Source organism: Podarcis liolepis (genome assembly GCF_965112155.1).
Source record: "Podarcis liolepis genome assembly, chromosome: 1".
In the NCBI taxonomy this organism is placed as follows: domain Eukaryota; kingdom Metazoa; phylum Chordata; class Lepidosauria; order Squamata; family Lacertidae; genus Podarcis; species Podarcis liolepis.
Genome location: NC_139554.1, coordinates 95311782 through 95328625, shown reverse-complemented (window position 1 = coordinate 95328625; position 16844 = coordinate 95311782). Strand labels below are relative to the sequence as shown.

The 16844-nt window shown below is 40.8% G+C and overlaps 1 protein-coding gene across 1 annotated transcript in view; it reads left to right on the top strand.

Moving 5' to 3' along the window:
* Window positions 1-16844, top strand: part of DPP10 (dipeptidyl peptidase like 10) — a 559151-nt gene that overhangs the window by 52484 nt on the left and 489823 nt on the right. Inside the window, exons 2-3 of the mRNA XM_083489332.1 lie at window positions 495-590; window positions 3885-4291. Of these exons, the coding sequence (XP_083345458.1) occupies window positions 4232-4291 (60 nt within the window). The 5' untranslated portion in view covers window positions 495-590; window positions 3885-4231. The remainder of the gene's footprint in view (window positions 1-494; window positions 591-3884; window positions 4292-16844) is intronic.

Below are 16844 nucleotides of genomic sequence, written 5' to 3'. Positions count from 1 at the left end.
CGAAGGAAAGCAAAATAGCAATTGGGATCGTCCCTTGAGTGCTCCTTGCCTATCAAAACTTTAGTATATTGGTTTGCTCATCTCTTTTGCTATCACATCCATTAGATGCATCATAATTTGAAAAATTTGACTTTGGCAGCGCTGGTAAGGAAGAACATAAGGCTTTGGAAGTAAGGCTGAGGCAAATATGTGTGGCAAGGGAACAATACTGGGAATTAGAGTATTAACAGCAGGGTACTGAGAGATCTGAATAACGATCAAGTGCTGCAGGGAATAGTCTCTCTAATTAGATGGCTGCAATGATGGTATTAGTGTCCTGCAGTTGCTGTTGATGTGTTTTAACTGCAGGGCTTTGAACAACGTAAGTTTTGGTGATGCTGTCCTCTGGACTTATGGGAGTTCTTTAAAGATTTTTCTGTCTTCAAAGGAAGCAGCTTGTTTGATGATTTATTGATCGATTAATTAATTGTATTTCAATTCTGCCCTTCTTCCAGGATGATCGAGCTTCTGTTTGGGAGGTGCCATAGCTCAATGGTGGAGCAGCTGCCTTGCATGCAGAAGGAACCCAGTTCAATCCCTTGCATCTCCAGGTAGGGCTGGGAGAGAACCCTGCCTGCAGAGCCACTGCTAAATGGACCGAATGGTCTGAGGATATGCAGCTTCCTATGTTCCTGTTAGGGCTGTTGGGAGGAGGAGAGTCATCATTATGATTTCCTCCTCTGTACTGTAATGTGAAATCTAGGCAGCTGTCCATGGCTTTTGTATGCTCTCCAGTACATTTTTGGAATCCACTTTGTTATTTAGTTGCACCCTGAAGGCTATGATACTTTTTTTCAATCTGTCCTCTTCCTCCTTCTGGAACAAGCCAACGGCAAATATGCACATTAGCAGGCAACAAGCGAGGTGCAGCGCTAAGAAGAACTGAATTTAGTTAAGCGGCCAGTTACCAAAGAGGATTACAAGCACTATGAAGGATTAAAAGTTGCATTAAAGAAAGAAAGGACTAGAAGTGGATGGCATTTATCCAAAGAGTGAGCGCCACAACAGCCCTGCAGAGAATTTTAGGCAGCGTTTTATGGAATCCCATCCTATTGATTGGAGTTGTCCCTATGATGTTTTATCTTGATAAATGATCCACTTAAAGAGTCATTATCATTCTTGAGACCCCTTGTTAGGCTTATATTATAATTAGGTCAGATAAAATAAGACTGAGAGGTTAATCAGTGAAATTTATGCCTCCTAGGGACAGATAAATTAACATTTTGTAGAAGTCCATCCAAACACAATGCCAGCAAGTTATTGATCACGCTGTATGTCTTTGTCTGCTCCCCCTCCCCCTCATCTCTTGTTGTCTAAAGAAGGATTTTATTTGACAGCTTCAAGGTGTCTAATTTAGGTGCCTTTTTGGGGAAATTTGCACAGAAAATTGGTTTTTGCCAAAGCATGAAACAAGACATAAAGACTCCAATAAAGTTCTTATTGGGTCTCATAAAATTCAGTGCATATTTAGTCCTCCTCAAACTCTTAGCAATGAATTTCATTAGCTTCAAATACTGTGTGCCACAGTTTGTTAAATATGAAATGATGTTTTTTCTAGTTCAGGGGGAAAGCATTTAGCCATTATCTCTTCTTGGGGGCAAAGGCAAGGACACGTATGATTAACTTCCTGCAGTTTACTCCATCCATGTCTGCTCACCCTTGGATCTCTCTGTTTGCTCATCCACCTGCCTGGAATTTTCCTCATTGATCCTCAGGACTGGTCAAACCTCTTGCAAATGGACTCATTGGAACTGGGCAGACTTTTGCTCTAGACTGCTCTTCCTGTTAGTACACGTGAAAGTGCCTTTAGGCAGCTCTTCATCCTTGAGCTAGGTTTTCCTATGGGAACTCTTTTATCAATTCCTCTTGAATCCAGACACAGCCCTGCTTGGACTCATGTTTTCAGGAAATCAGCATGCTTGTATTATTATTATTATTATTATTATTATTATTATTATTATTATTACTACTACTACTACTTTTCTATACTGCCCTTTACCCGAAGATTGCAGGGTGGCTTACAATACAAAAACACAAAAAATGCATACCATAATAACAAACAAACACTGTTTAGTATTATTAGCCTGTACTAGTTAAGGTTCCAGCATAGGCACAGCCTCATAGGATGTGACATGTAATTTCTCACAGAATTGATATGGAAAATGTAGGTTTTGTTTCTCAGGTTGTCTGTTTTTGTATAGGCTACCACAAGCACACACATTTACACACACAGCGGTCCATTCTGCTTTGACATATCTGCCATGTTTAGTGCTGGTATTACAAATGGCAGTAGTGAGTGACGTGTTACCAAAGTGAATTATGTCACTTTGCCAGGGAGAAATGCAGCCAAATTCTGTACAAATGGAATCTGCTCCAAAATATACAGTTCATGTTACGGGTGGAATTGAATCATGAGCAGGTCATATCAGAATCCATTAACAGATCATTGATTTCTTTAAATTCCTTTTTAAAAAAATTTTCACGAGGTTTCTTTACCACTTGAGTGCAACAAAGCCTCAAAGCAGTTTACAAAAAGCTGATTTCTGTTAAGTTGTGAGGCTATGATAGGTCTTGCCACTTAGAGCTATTAGCGTGGCATGCAATGACATCATCAACCTCCCAAGGCACGGGAGACCTCTGGGCTTTAAAAGCATGGCCACCATGTATATAAACAAAGCTGAGGCTGTTCTGCCACATTTCTTTTGCTCATGACAGAAAAGGGCAATAACATTCAATTTTACTAAATGGGCAACAGAATTTCTTATTTATTCCTACATCTTCACCTGATGATTAGCATGGATAAAATATTTACATCAACATTCCCATTCATTGAATGTCCCATGTATAGATATGGATGACTGTATGCATAATAGAAAACATTAATATTCAAGATCATCCTTGTAGATGTTGGGTGATAATCTGACTAAGTCATATTCAAAGCAGAGTCTGCTCTGAATATGACTCATATTTCATATCACCCATTGTGATGAGCTGAGCATGTGATATCAAGAAAATAAGTGCATCAAATGAAGGCAACCTCAGTGTATAAAGCAGGAATGAGCTGGTTTACCTGATTTTCATGAAGTTGAAAATCAAGATATTTGACTTGATTTAGCTCAGTGAAGAGCATTACAAGAGAAACAATGTCAACAATAAACTATACTGTCCCTCTCCCTTTGTCTCCGTTTGTCATGTTCATACTTACACCTCAGCATATGTGGCATTGATTGTCATGTCTACAAATACAGCTGCCTCATTTTTGGTGCATTTCTGTGCACCATAGGAACTGTAGAAAATGACCACAAGAAAGTCAGTCATGTTGTAGTAGCCCTTGTAAGAGAAATGGAGAAGTGGGGAGCTACTGCAGGGATTTGATCTGATTCTGCATAGTGTAAGCCTTATACTTACTTGAAAAGGATCAAAGGTATAATATCAGCATCCCGTTTCTGTAGGAAAATACAGTCCAGGTACTAACCTAATGTCAAGGGATGGGGCCATTTCAACACAGGAATGTGTATGGTGTGACTAAAGAACAGGTGGTTCCTTTCAGATTTTCCAAAAGAGAAATTAGGAGGGAGTTTTGATGCAAGCATCTGGATGGGATGTCTCATTGTCTGCATATATTTCAGCTACTTTTCCAAGCACCACCTCAGGAAACTGAAATTAATTGATAACACTGAAATTGTGTGTATGTATGTGTCTGTGGTGCGTTGTGTTTGTGCAGTTAGGATTTGAAAGCTAATCTGTAATTACCCCCTGAGTTAGATTAATTTCAAGGAAGGAGAGAGTGTGCTGGGCTGCAGTAAATACTGATGCAGTTTGCTGGTATTCTGTTCTTTTCAAAGGGTTGGTGAGTCGAGATCATTGGCTGCGCTGAGGAGCTGTCACATTCTCAGTGCTGGAGAGGTGCAGTGCAAGTGAATGGAAGCAGCATTTGAGCTCGCTGTGTGCAGAGGCTTCAGGAACCTGAAGAACGATGAATCAAATGAATACTCGAGTTTAAGGCTGAGATTCAGACTTGTACAAATCTGACAGCATCCCAGCCTCTAGAGCCATAAGCACTCGTAGGAGGGGAGAGAGAGAGAAAGAAAGAAAGAGAGAGAGCAACAGCAGAAGTCTGAGCGAGGACGGATTTCTAGCCATTTGCTCCATAACTCATTGTGGAATTGTGCGCTATCCTGGGTGCTGAAACATGAACCAAACTGCAACAGTGTCCCATCACGTCAAATGCCAGTCATCCAAGACGATCAAGGTATGGAAAATTCATTATTGTTGCAAATTGTGTGTGCATCTCTCTCTTTGTGCATATATATAGGAATATGTGGTGTTCATTATTTTGCATATTTAAGAAACTCTGACATATTTGCTTGACTAATTTTGATTTCTTGTGGATTATAAGAAGAGTATTGAATCTTTTGATTCTGAATTTTTTGAATAATGCTTGCATTGTTATTTCTAGTTTTCACTTAGGATAGCTAAGTTGGTGAGCTTTCTAAGTTTAAATATTAGCAATGGGTTATAATGATTAGCAAGTTTGGTAGGCTTGGCAGTACTTTCTACAAGGAGGGGCAAAACAGCCAAGGAAAACACCACACACACAGTTAGCAACCTGTTTGATTTTTTTCCATTAGTTTCTTGTGTTCTCTGAGTACTGTATGGAATGCTCCAGGCACTGGGATTTTGAATTCTTGTCAATCATTTTAATGGTAAGGTCAGATCAGTTGTATGAATAGATCTGTGAGCCAAGTTGAAATGAAATAGAGTATAGTTGGCTTGCTGTTGGCTTGTTAATTGAAAATGTTTTTGGTGGCTGGGATAGCCTAGAGATATTGTGGAAAGCTGAACTTTTATTGATGGCCCTGTCATTCTGTGAACGGTCTTGACTGACGTGGATTGATCTAATAACAACATGAAATAAGCTCTCTCATCATTTTGTGTTCTCCTTACTCTGCATTTGAGCCACATGCATACATATTCGATGTGTGGCAAATGATAGACATTGCTAATATTACAGTGAAAAGGGCCGACAGAAGTACTGCAGTGGTTTCTGTATAAACTTATCTACCCTTTACAGTAAGGTAAATGTATAGCAGTGAAAATAACTTTGCAGGCAAGGCACAGACTTTTTGGTGGTGTAAGGATTTCTTAATCTATTTCCTTTACATTACAATTACATGTGTGTATGGGAGCCCTGCATAATGCTATTTTCTGGGCTGTATTATGGAGTCATTCTATCACAAGCAGGTATTTTATATATTTAGCAATATATATGAAAGACCATATAGAGCACAACATGGAATGCCAAGTTTGAAATTCTTCCAGAAGGGGCATAAAAATGCTATAGCTGCAATCAGGCTCAGTCTTACTTGGAACTACATTCTACTGAATGCAGTGGGACATGGAGCATAACCCTATGCAATTTGCATTCAGTGATACTTACTCCCAAATAAGTATCTGAAGGACGGTAGCCATGCTTGCAAGTAAATGTGCACACAGCTGGGCACCCTGTGATATGGCAAAATCCAGCGGCTTCCTGCATTCTTATGAACAGTGAGGATCTAGGCTCTTTAAAGAAATGAATGATGTAAAGTACGGTTACAACGAAAATAGTTTCTAAAACAAATTTAGCTTTGTTAGTTGTTTTGGACACAATATAGGAAACATAATAAAATCCTATACAGTACAAATCCCAAGTGAGTTCACTGGGGCTCACTCCTAGGTAAGTGTGCATAGGATTTCAGCTTTAATCTTCTTGTGTGTGTAAATGGGCTACATTTCCGAAGAGTAATTCGTAAGGTATGTGTTTCTCACAAGATTGTAATGATCAGCCACACAAGTTGTAATGGTATCTATAGAAACTAAATGACCACTTGTTTCATGTTTGCGTATGAAGGTAAGCAAAATCCTATGAATTGCATTTAAACCGATCATACTGCAGTTAAGATAAAGTCACCCTCCACTCATCTTAAGGATCTGCAGTCCTAACCCTGTGAGTACTAAATGAAGGCTGTGCAATGCAGTATGGGACCTGTATCATATCTGCTACAGCTGAAACTATTTTTTTCACTGTTGGCAGCAGTTATTAAATGCACTTGACCACATGCCAGGAATAAAGCACAAAAATGTTAGTGTCACATTAAAAACCCAGATTGGTCAATGTGTGTGTGTGTGTGTGTGTGTGTGTGAGTGAGTGAGTGAACGAGCGAGGGGGGGGGAGAGAAGAAATAACACCAGCGAATTGTGTTTAGCCATGGACCCTTTGTGCTACAGCTGTCATAAGAATAACAATGCCCAAGATAAACCTTTTGATATTTTGCACTCTCTTTATGATGTCAGGTGTATTATGTGCTTTGAAAACATTTCAAGATACTGCAGTGCTAAGGAAATGGTAGCAGAAGCTGACATAAATATGAAGTTGGGATACAATATGCTTCAGTAGTTGAAAAAACACCAGCTCTTTAGCATGTTTTCTTAGACGTAGTGTTTCTAAAAGAAATTGGGGGTAGGGAGGAAGTGCTAATCCCTTTTTTCAGCAATCAGCTGGAATGTACTGCGAGACAGTGACAAAAACATTAAAATTGTACATGGAGTAGCTTAATAGTCTAGGCTGCAATCCTAAACACGTCTGTTTGGAAATAAACCTATTGAATTCAAGGGGGCTTACTCCCAGGCAAGCAGGGTTAGGAATGCAGCCATTGTAGGTGTACAGTCTACAAGCTGGGGTGTCTGGCATGCTACTGGGCACTGTGAAAAGGTTTTGTTGTAGTACCCTTTAGTGGAATCAGACTGGGGTGCAGCGGGAATTAGGATTGTATCCAAAATGAAACGGAGAGAAGATAGGCATTGGCCATGATGAACATGAATTCTGGGTAGTTTGCTGTCTGTCGGGGCCTGAATTGCTGATGGAACAACTGGATCTGCAACAGCATTGGAGCTGAGAGTTAGAAGATACATGGTGCCTTCTTCCTTTTCCTGTCAGGGTTCTGCCTGCAGTGATTCTGCCCTGGCTCCACCACCTAGTGTTTCTGGAAAAGCTGTACCAAACATGTATGATCATTATTCCTTGTGTATCATGATATGCAGTCATGTGAGATGGATGTCCTGTGCCATTGTGATCCTGAGACTGTCATCATCACAATTCTGTGCACGGTGCCCTGTGTTCTCACCTTTTTCAAGCTCCCAGGTGCAGCCTCCATTCCACACATTCCATCCAACACAGATGGGGAGGATAAAGGGGGCAAAAATTGGTAGAAAACATGGAAACAGACCATTCAGTGCAAAATCTGGTTGAGGGCTTCTGGCAAACAGTGCATGAGCAAAGGCTGATCAACTTAGGAGGATGGCATGAATTCAAATCTTAAGTTGCCACACTTTCCACAGACAAACCATAGTCAATGTTTCTGAAACACAGTGGTCTTGGAGTTGTTTGCATGTTCATTAGCTTCAGTCAACTGTATAGCATCTTCCATTTCATGGAAATAAGAAAAGCAAGAGCAATCTTCCTCCCACAAAAAGGTCATTATTAGAATCTTTGAACTGCAAGTGAAATTTCCGGTTTGATCCATGTTTTATAAGAATAATCATTTCCCCCTGTGTAGCACTATAAAGCAAGTACTAGAACAAGGTGAAGTTTTGCTTTTACTTACGCAGTGGCAAGGCTGGCAGGCAGTTGCATATATTGTTTGAAAGTGCAACATGACACCTAATAAAACTATGGATACATTTTGTTGGGAGGCACCTTGAGACCGGATTATTATATTAACTATATTTTTGTGCAGACAAAACAGACCCTGTATCAGACTGGCAGTGGATTGATTTGCCAATTTTCATGCCTGTGTATTGCAAAAATATGAAACTGTGATCAGTTCTCAAATGGTGAGGCTAGATTTTGGTCCATATTTTGAAAGTAAAAACCTCCACTTTATGCTATTCAACAGCTTTGTAATATATGATTGCTGTTGGTCTGAATAGAAGCCCTTAAAAATGGTGCTGGATGCAGCTGATCTGAGAGTGGTTTGAGCTGTAATTGAACACTACAAGGGCTGAGTGGTTACTGGACGAAAGGAAATATATGCAACCTTGGGGTTATTTTGTTTGCATCTCTCACTTAATTTGCACATTTCCCAGTTGTATTTATAATCTGCCATGGTGGTGACTGCTGCTTTGAAGAAACTGACCCATAGCTCTTTTTCAAACTAAAGTACACTTGTTGGAACCTGACTTACAAAGGGCCCATGAGTCAACTCAGCACTTTATATATAAAATTTTTGAAGCTTAAACTTAGAAGATGATTCCAAGAAAAATATTTTGCCTCAGTGCCTTTGCTAGACAGGGTAAGCCATGGTGAACCAGCTGGAGCCATTTGCCTGGCTCACTACAAGGCATAACTATGGGCATTTTTTTACTTTTTCTAAACATCAATAAATAAAATTCATTTTATTTCCATGAAGAATAATGTGTGGCTCTGGGTTTCTTTATTTCTTTTTTAAACAGTCATTTTATGGTAGCATTCTCTTGCCTGGTGCCCTACAGATGTTTTGGATTATAACCTCAGCCAGCATTTCCAATAGTCACGGGTGATAGAAATTGTAGTCCAAAACATTCGGATTCTCTACTCTGTCAGTGAAGTCTCCTTCCAAGGAAAACAGGAGAGAGGATGCAAAAGCATTTCAGCTGACTTTAGATAAAGTTCCCACCCTCCTAATGAAACCCTCTCTTAACTGAGATTCATTTTACTGCATTTTCTGAAACTCTTTCAAATCTTAGAGAGCTAAGCAGCTCTCTGAATTAATGATTTTTCACTTAGATCTGTAATACAGAAAACTTTTAAGGGTCTAGCTGGGAATGCTAAATACCCACCTTATTTCTCTTTCATTACAACCTTGACTTCAGAAGCCACCCCTTGGGCAAATGACTTGTTTTTATTCTTTACACTGTTGGCTCATCTTGTAACACTGAAAGTAAATTAGATCCTGTCGCAGAATTTCACCACTGTTGGGTGTACCGTTATGCTTTACTAATGGCAAAATGGAAAGATTGTGTCACAGAGGGAGAGAACTGCTAAAGCTTTGCTCATCTTGTTAAAAAAAAATTCAATAGCTTGGGCTTGATAAATTCAACAACTTTGAATCTCTTGATAACATAAGTGTGAATATATAACATCTTACAAAGTGTGAACACTGCATAGTAGAAATATTTTCCACCTTGTTTGTGTTAAATTTACCTGGAAAAAAAACACAGTGAAGATTTGTGCATTTCATACTTTTGACATTTTCCTGGTGGTGCTTTCTGCCTTACACCCCTTGGTGAATGGATATGATTTGGTGTTACATGCAGGAAAGTGATCAAGGGGTACCCTGGAATAGGGAGTGCTTAGAGCAATTTACTAAGCTACTTTTCTTGTTTTGGTGTTGGAATCTTTAATTTTGCAGCGCTGGGAGACTTTCCTGTTGCTATTGAACACCATGCATTGTTGTTTCGTCTTTGGTTGGGTAGCTCTTGAGCTCACCCCAAAATGTTCCTTCTTTCAGGAACTGGATGTGTGATTAGTGCTTCATATAAGTCCAGGCATATGAGGAACGCTAATCAAGCTGGAATAATGCTAGACTACAGGGGCATGGCATAGAACTGTAGCAGCACATCAGAAAATATCCATTGGGAAAGGCACATGAATTACTTTGAAATACTCACCTGCCGCTGCAAAAAGCCGGTAATGCAGAATCTGCTGTCTGGAGGAGCATTATAAAGACTACTCTTCCCCCCAATATATGCCACAAGTTTATGGCTCATGTATGCGTACAAGTTCAGAAAATCTGTACCAAAGTTATTAGCATATTTCTGATAGTAAGAAAGCAAGCAATTTTATTTTTAAGCAGAACCGGAGTCTGAAATTCTGGTAGGGCAGCAATTTGGAAGCTTCTTCTCATACCAACACAGCTCAGCAGATGTTATGATAGGATGCACTTTAGATCTGGTCTCTGTCTTTGTGTCAGACTGCAGCACTTCTGCACAGATCTTGCACCTTCATAGTTGTTGTTTAGTTGTTTAGTTGTGCCGACTCTTCGTGACCCCATGGACCAGAGCACGCCAGGCACTCCTGTCTTCCACTGCCTCCCGCAGTTTGGTCAAACTCATGTTGGTAGCTTCGAGAACACACCACAAAGAAAGTGGGTACATTGTGATTAATAGCAAATGCTAAATATTATTCTTGTGCAATAAATCCACTCCTACCCCAAATAAGTCAGACGCTTACGGTAGTGGCCCGTTTGGTGGGGTGGAATTGCCGAACTGCCCATGCGATACTGCAGCTTTCTTAGGGTGCATTCAGATGTGGATATTATTGCATCATTCAGACCAATGTGGAAATGTGAAGCCCTTAACCCAAGACTGGAAAAAAGAGAAACAAAAACTGACAGATTTACCCATCCCTAGTGTATATATGCATATCTGAAGTGGATGCAGTCTCTCTCCCCCTCTCCCTCTCAGCTCCACAATTCTATTTTATATGCAAAGATTTGCACGAGCAAATCAGTTAAATGTATACAGCGTTTTGGAAATTCATGACCATTTCCCCCCACTCCAGCTGTTTAATAAACTGGAGCAGACCATTGCCAAAATGTACCGTGCTATAATGTAAGTCAATATCTGAGAAATGGCCTGATTGCTTGGTCCATTAAGAATTATTCTATACAGTGTGTAACAAATGTCACACATCACTAATATGAGCTAATGACATCAAATGGGAAGACTGTCTGAGCGCTTAGCACTCTAATGGCCTTGTATAGGCTTTACCGCTCTATTTTGTCCCAGCAGCGATGCAATTCCCTGTCGGCATTTTCAGCATTGGATAATTAGACTTTTCTTCTACTCAGTGATGCTATCCATAAACCTGACTCTTGCACACTGTAATGTCATTTGTCAGGCAGAATTTTCTGAGAGGTGAGACAATATTGTGAGAGACGTGCCGCAATGTGCCTACACGCTTGGGAACACGGAATTTAAGGCTGCTATCCTAGGTGCACTTTCTAAGGGATGAGCACCACTGAACACAGTGCAACTTGTATCCGAGTAAATGCACCTAGGATCATGCTACACAGTCAGAAGAAACAAGCATATAAACACATACATTATTGGATTAACTTGAGCATTCAGTATCGGCAGCCTGCCATTCTCTAACTAAAACGGCTGACTGTGACAATCACCTGCGGTTCTTCCATTTCCCCCACTTGCTCTGTCATTTTGTCTTGCTTATCTCTTGTTGGCATTAACCAGGTCTGGTCAAAACATGCCCATTTATTGCCATGAGCCAGTGGCATTTTATTATTATTTTTATTTTGTTGCTGCCCTTCATCCCATACAATCATAGGGCACTGAACAAAACAACCGAAAACAACATAACAATAAAATTAAGATGTCTGTTAATATGCATATTAAACTAGAGGCAGAGATCCTCTGGCCGGGTGGGGGGAAATGTGGCTCTCTGGCCTCTCTATCACACCGTAGACCTGTTTCCAAGCCATAGCCTTTGCCATCCCTGCTTTGCACTCCTCTTAAGTGTTTTTGTCTGGCTGGAATGTGTCTTTGATAGCACCCCTTGCTTGCTTGCATAGAGAACAGAGAGGGGTGTGAGAAGGTGTTGAAAAACTAGCCTAGGACACAAAGGTAGAAGTTCTATCCACATTTGCCTCCAGCTCCATTCACCATTGGCATGTGGCTGCCCGGAAAGGAGTGTGGCCCTTAGGTTGAGAAAACTTCCCCATCCCTGCATGAGAATCTTTATCTCTTGAGCTCCACATTGGGCAAAAAGGTTGCTACATTGCAGGGTTGGACTGGATGGCCCTTGTGGTCCCTTCCAACTCTACTATTCTATGATTCTATAACCCTGATTCTAGGATTCTATGACTGTGTTTTAAGCTGATGTCTAAAAATCATCCACGAGGAGGAAACAAATATGGGGGTGCATGTATGAAAAATGTGGCCAGAAAACTGAGCTAGAGTTGAGGAAATGAGTGAATGTCACTCCTTTCACCTTTCTATTCCATCACCTTTCCTTCGCCTTTCTCTTTATCCCTTGGCTTCCTTTCCCATCTGCAGCTTCATCTAGCAGCATGAGGGTGGAGAAGGCTGTTGTAGCTACAGGAGTGCCAGATTGGTCATGGCAACTCCCATCTGTGTAACCATGTGATTCCAACCTTACTGCAACCCTGACTCAGCCCAGCCCCATTTAAGTTAGCAGCAGCAGCAGCGGCGGCGGCCATGGTGGGTGGTGGGGGTTGGGAGGCTCAATGTCTCTGCCCCACCACACACACTGCTTGCTGCATCTTTATATCAAGGCTTTCACTACCCTTTGGTCTTTCATTTTCCCTACAGCATCTGCTCTTCCCACATGGACAAAGTGATTCAGGATAAAGGAGGCAGAATTCTAGGCATGTGGGGCACCATCTTAATTTTGTTTTTTTGCTCTAGAGAGCACTGCAGGTTACAAAGTGCTGTAGAAAAGTGATTTTATGGCACTGGGCTTTCCCTGAAGGCTTGCAATCTAAAAATTAAATGGACTCAAAAAAAGAGTTTGGAAAAGAAGGTTGTGATTAGATTCTGGGATGTATTTACATTGTTGTCCATGTCTGACTCTGACATCATTAAAAAAATTCAAAAGAGAAAATGGTAAAACCGTTATCTATGCAGACACATCCATGCATGAAATCCTTCTATCTTCAAAATGATACAAGTATCTCTTGTATTTTAGAGTTGGACTCGATATAAATACATAGAGATTATATTGAGTGCTGTGGTCCTTGACTGCATTCAGATGGCAGAGAAACATCACCGGGAACGCAAAAATAGAAATGGTATGTAAAAGTAGATGAGACAGGGGACACCTAGAGAAGGGAAAGATGGCCTGTAAATAACTTGAAAGCTTGGCTCACTCCCATCGCCTCTCTTTCCAGTGCTATGCTATACCTAATCTACCAAAGATCAATACTGCAATATATTGAACTTCCTACCCTTATCCTATGAATACACTGTAATCTATTTAGCATTTTAAGAGCATGTAAATGGTCCCACTGGCAGTGTAATGCGCTTAAGTGGATCCAAACTGATATAGGATCAAATCCTTATAGATCAACACTAGTTGGACTTTGACAAGGCATTTTTTTGTTTTGTTTTAATCTTCCAGTTGCTATCATGTCATTTGTCAATGTAAAGCTTGAGTATTTTAAACTTTCCTGGCAATTTTTCAAACATATTTCCAATTTACTTTTTTAAAAAATGACTAAAGCACTGTGAGCCCCCCTCACCCCTGTCAAATAACTGGAAATTTTTGTGCACTTAAGGATCTTTACTCTGGCCGTGTGCAATTGCTTGTCCTAGGCATGAACTACATGCACTGTGAGCATTGCCCTGGTCATTAATAGCTTTTAGATTAATGGCATGGTTGAAAAAAGGCTATTTTAAAGCAGGTAGGCACCAAATGTTTACAAAAGGTGTAACAAACCTTATTTAAAGCAAGGTCAGTAGTTTCTTGGGATGTAATCATAGCTAAATTTGCTTTTCACAAATCCTTGTTACCACTGAGAAAAATTGATACTATGTTCCTGTGTGATTTGTAGAAGCCTAATGTATGAGACTATATATAACTGCCATTTCTAATGGAACTTATGAAATGACTCTCCAAACACCAGCCGTTCTTCTATTTCAGTCGTCATGGGTTTGGTTCCTCCCAGCCCCACAAAGCTGTTCCGCACATCATGCCTTTAGTGAGCACAAATTACCGAACAGTGTTGCTTATATGTGCCTACATTTTAAATGTATGAGTACATTGCATACCCATGGGCTAAGGAGCTGGTGCCAGCCATGTCTACTTGGTGCCTGTGGTCTACAAAGGTGAAAGATGGGCACAATGCCTTAAACACAAGAGGTTTAGCATGCATTATGCAGGTCTGCAACATCTGCTCATATAAAGTTTATGCTGGACTCAATACACTCCAATTTCAATTTTTAGACAGAAAATAGGATTTTTGGCATGGTAGAATTTCTACCTCAAACCCACTTGCTTTTTTTCCGGTAGCACCTTAAAGACCAACTAAGTTAGTTCTTGGTATGAGCTTTCGTGTGCAAGCACACTTCTTTCGTGCTTGCACACGAAAGCTCATACCAAGAACTAACTTAGTTGGTCTTTAAGGTGCTACCGGAAGGAATTTTTTTGTTTTGACTATGGCAGACCAACACGGCTACCTATCTGCCACTTGCTTTTGTTCCCTTTCTGGATTAGTCAAATGTGTGATCCCGCTTTGTTAGGGAGCATACAGTACCTCTATTTAGGCATGCATAGGGAGGGGGGCAGGAGTGTATTCACTGGCCATGCCCCCAGTATCCCTAGGCACCCCCAATCCCTACTGCTCCTCCAGCCTTTGAGTGAAGATCTGAAGGAAGATTCTAACATGCTTAGACACTGCAGAAGTTTTCACTCGCTGAGCAAGATCTGTTCATTGCACATGTCAGGAGAGGAGAGGTGGAGCCAGCATGCCAAGGGATGTGGAGAGTTAGGTTAGGGCCATCACATGCACCACAACCGATTGTCAGGCTTGCTATATAGTCTGAGCCCTCATGTAGTCTTTTGAACCCCTGACTAGGGCTAATGAATGGGATAATGTTAAAAACACCCCAAAGCCAGTCAGGTTTGGCTATAGGATAACTTCACTATGGGATAGTGATGGCAACATGAATAAATAATCCAATGGTACCACCAGGAGTATTATTTCCCACTATTCAGAAGAGTCAGGAGTTTTTCAGCACTGTTTTAAATGTTTTCAGAAAACAGAGCAGTTTGAGCATGATTCGATTTAAAATTATAATATGTTAAGTACCCCTTGCAGGGTTCTGTTCTGCCAAGGATGCAGAGCAGTTGCCAGCTGTACAAAAGAGTTATGAAAAAGATTTAATATTCTTGTTATAGTTCCTCTGAAGGAAGGAACAACAGCTATTACATTAAAATATTATTATTATTTGCTTTCTTCTGTAGGCTAATTCTAATCTTACATTTTTTTCCTCTGTAGAGAAATATCATTTGAGAAAACATGTATGAAAACATGTCACAGTGAAAGCTCCACATAGATAGTGCACGACAACAACGGTTTATGTTCATTCCCCTATAGCAAAGAGGGCCTCTAACCTTTATTTCTTTTTAGTCCAAGAGCTGCATCGAGAGCTGGCTAACTCTCTGAAGGCTGCAAGTCAGTGATGGGTAGGGCCAAGTGGGTGCACATCACACCCATAACCATGCACATCCACACACATGCTAGACACACAGTGCACTCACCACATGTATACATCCCACAAAGATAATGCACATTCACTGCCATGCCCTACATACAGCCACCCCCTTTCTACACATACAGTGCACCCACCCATTCTCATCAACCCTGCTCCTCAGTGCTTGGGCATTTTGGTGACTTTGGTGGTTGACAGCTGGTTAAAGCACTCTGGAGAGAGCCACCGGGAAGGGGGGGGCATCCAGCAGTTGTGAAACACTAGTGTAAGTTAGAGTACCCCAACCAACTCTCACAATGGTAGTGGTTTGCCCAGAGCCACAGTTGGAATCAGTAAAATGGATGAAAACTGGTAAAATCAGTAAATGTTTGTCAGGGGGACTGGCAAGCCATTAAAAATGGGTTGGTAGGCCGGGTCTAGGGTGTGGCATCAACATCTCTGCTCTATAGGAATTCTTATGTGGAGCAAAAATGCTTTTGCTGGAACCAGTGCTGGTTTTCAAAGGTGTATATGTTGTGAGGTATGTGTTTGAACATGTGTCTACCATGTGTATACAGCCAGTGCATGCTCTTTTGCATGGAGTCAGGATTTGCACCTATTGTTATAGATATATATATATGTGGATTTAGATACATCTCCATTGTTTTGATTCGCAGTTGCCACAGACCTCCATTTTGAGTTAAGTGCCAAGCCAGCTGTGACATGGAGTGTATGAAAGCAAATAACCTGCACTTAAAAATGCAATAGCTGCTGTTCTGGGGACAGAGTGGGGTCAAGATCATGGTGGATTGGGGAAGAGAGTTCAAGCCTTTGTGCCCTGCCATGGCTACAACAGCCCACACGCCCTGTGCCTTCAAAGCTGGTATTAGCCCTGGGGTGGGGGTGGGAATTCCTATTGGTTCTAATGGAAGCTCCCTCACAGTACTTCAGAGCTTTGGGGCAAGGCAGTCTACAGCATGGGTAAGGAAAGGTTAACTCTCATCTCTACTCCTTATGGTCCCAGTCCTACTCAAGACAGCCTTCCACCAAAGGGAGTTTTAAAAATATATTAAATAATGTATATTACTTGTATTCATACAATGAACATTGTGTTTAGTTTGGGTCCTAGTCCATACAATCTGTGCTGCAGAAATGAACTGCAGTGTGATGAAAAGAAAAAAGGGTCAAAATATTAAACAATCTATGGCCTTTTAAACTGTGTGTGTGGGTATTGTTTTTGTTTGTTCCTATATTATGCATTTTTGTGCTTTTGTATTATAAACTGTCCTGTAAGCCTCAGATGAGGGGCTGTATAGAAATTTAATGAATAATAATAATAGTAGCAATAGTACTAATAATAGTAACAACAGCAATAAATGAATAGATGCTGATAAGCCCATTTTTAGGGGGGATAGAAGTGAGATTGGTGGATTTTGCTCCTCTGCAGTATACCACCCTTCTGAGTGGAGCCCAGACCAGCCCCCTGCCATCTGCAGATGATCAGAAATGCAGCTATGATCAGAAATGGATCATAGCTGGGACAGTGCAAACTGTGC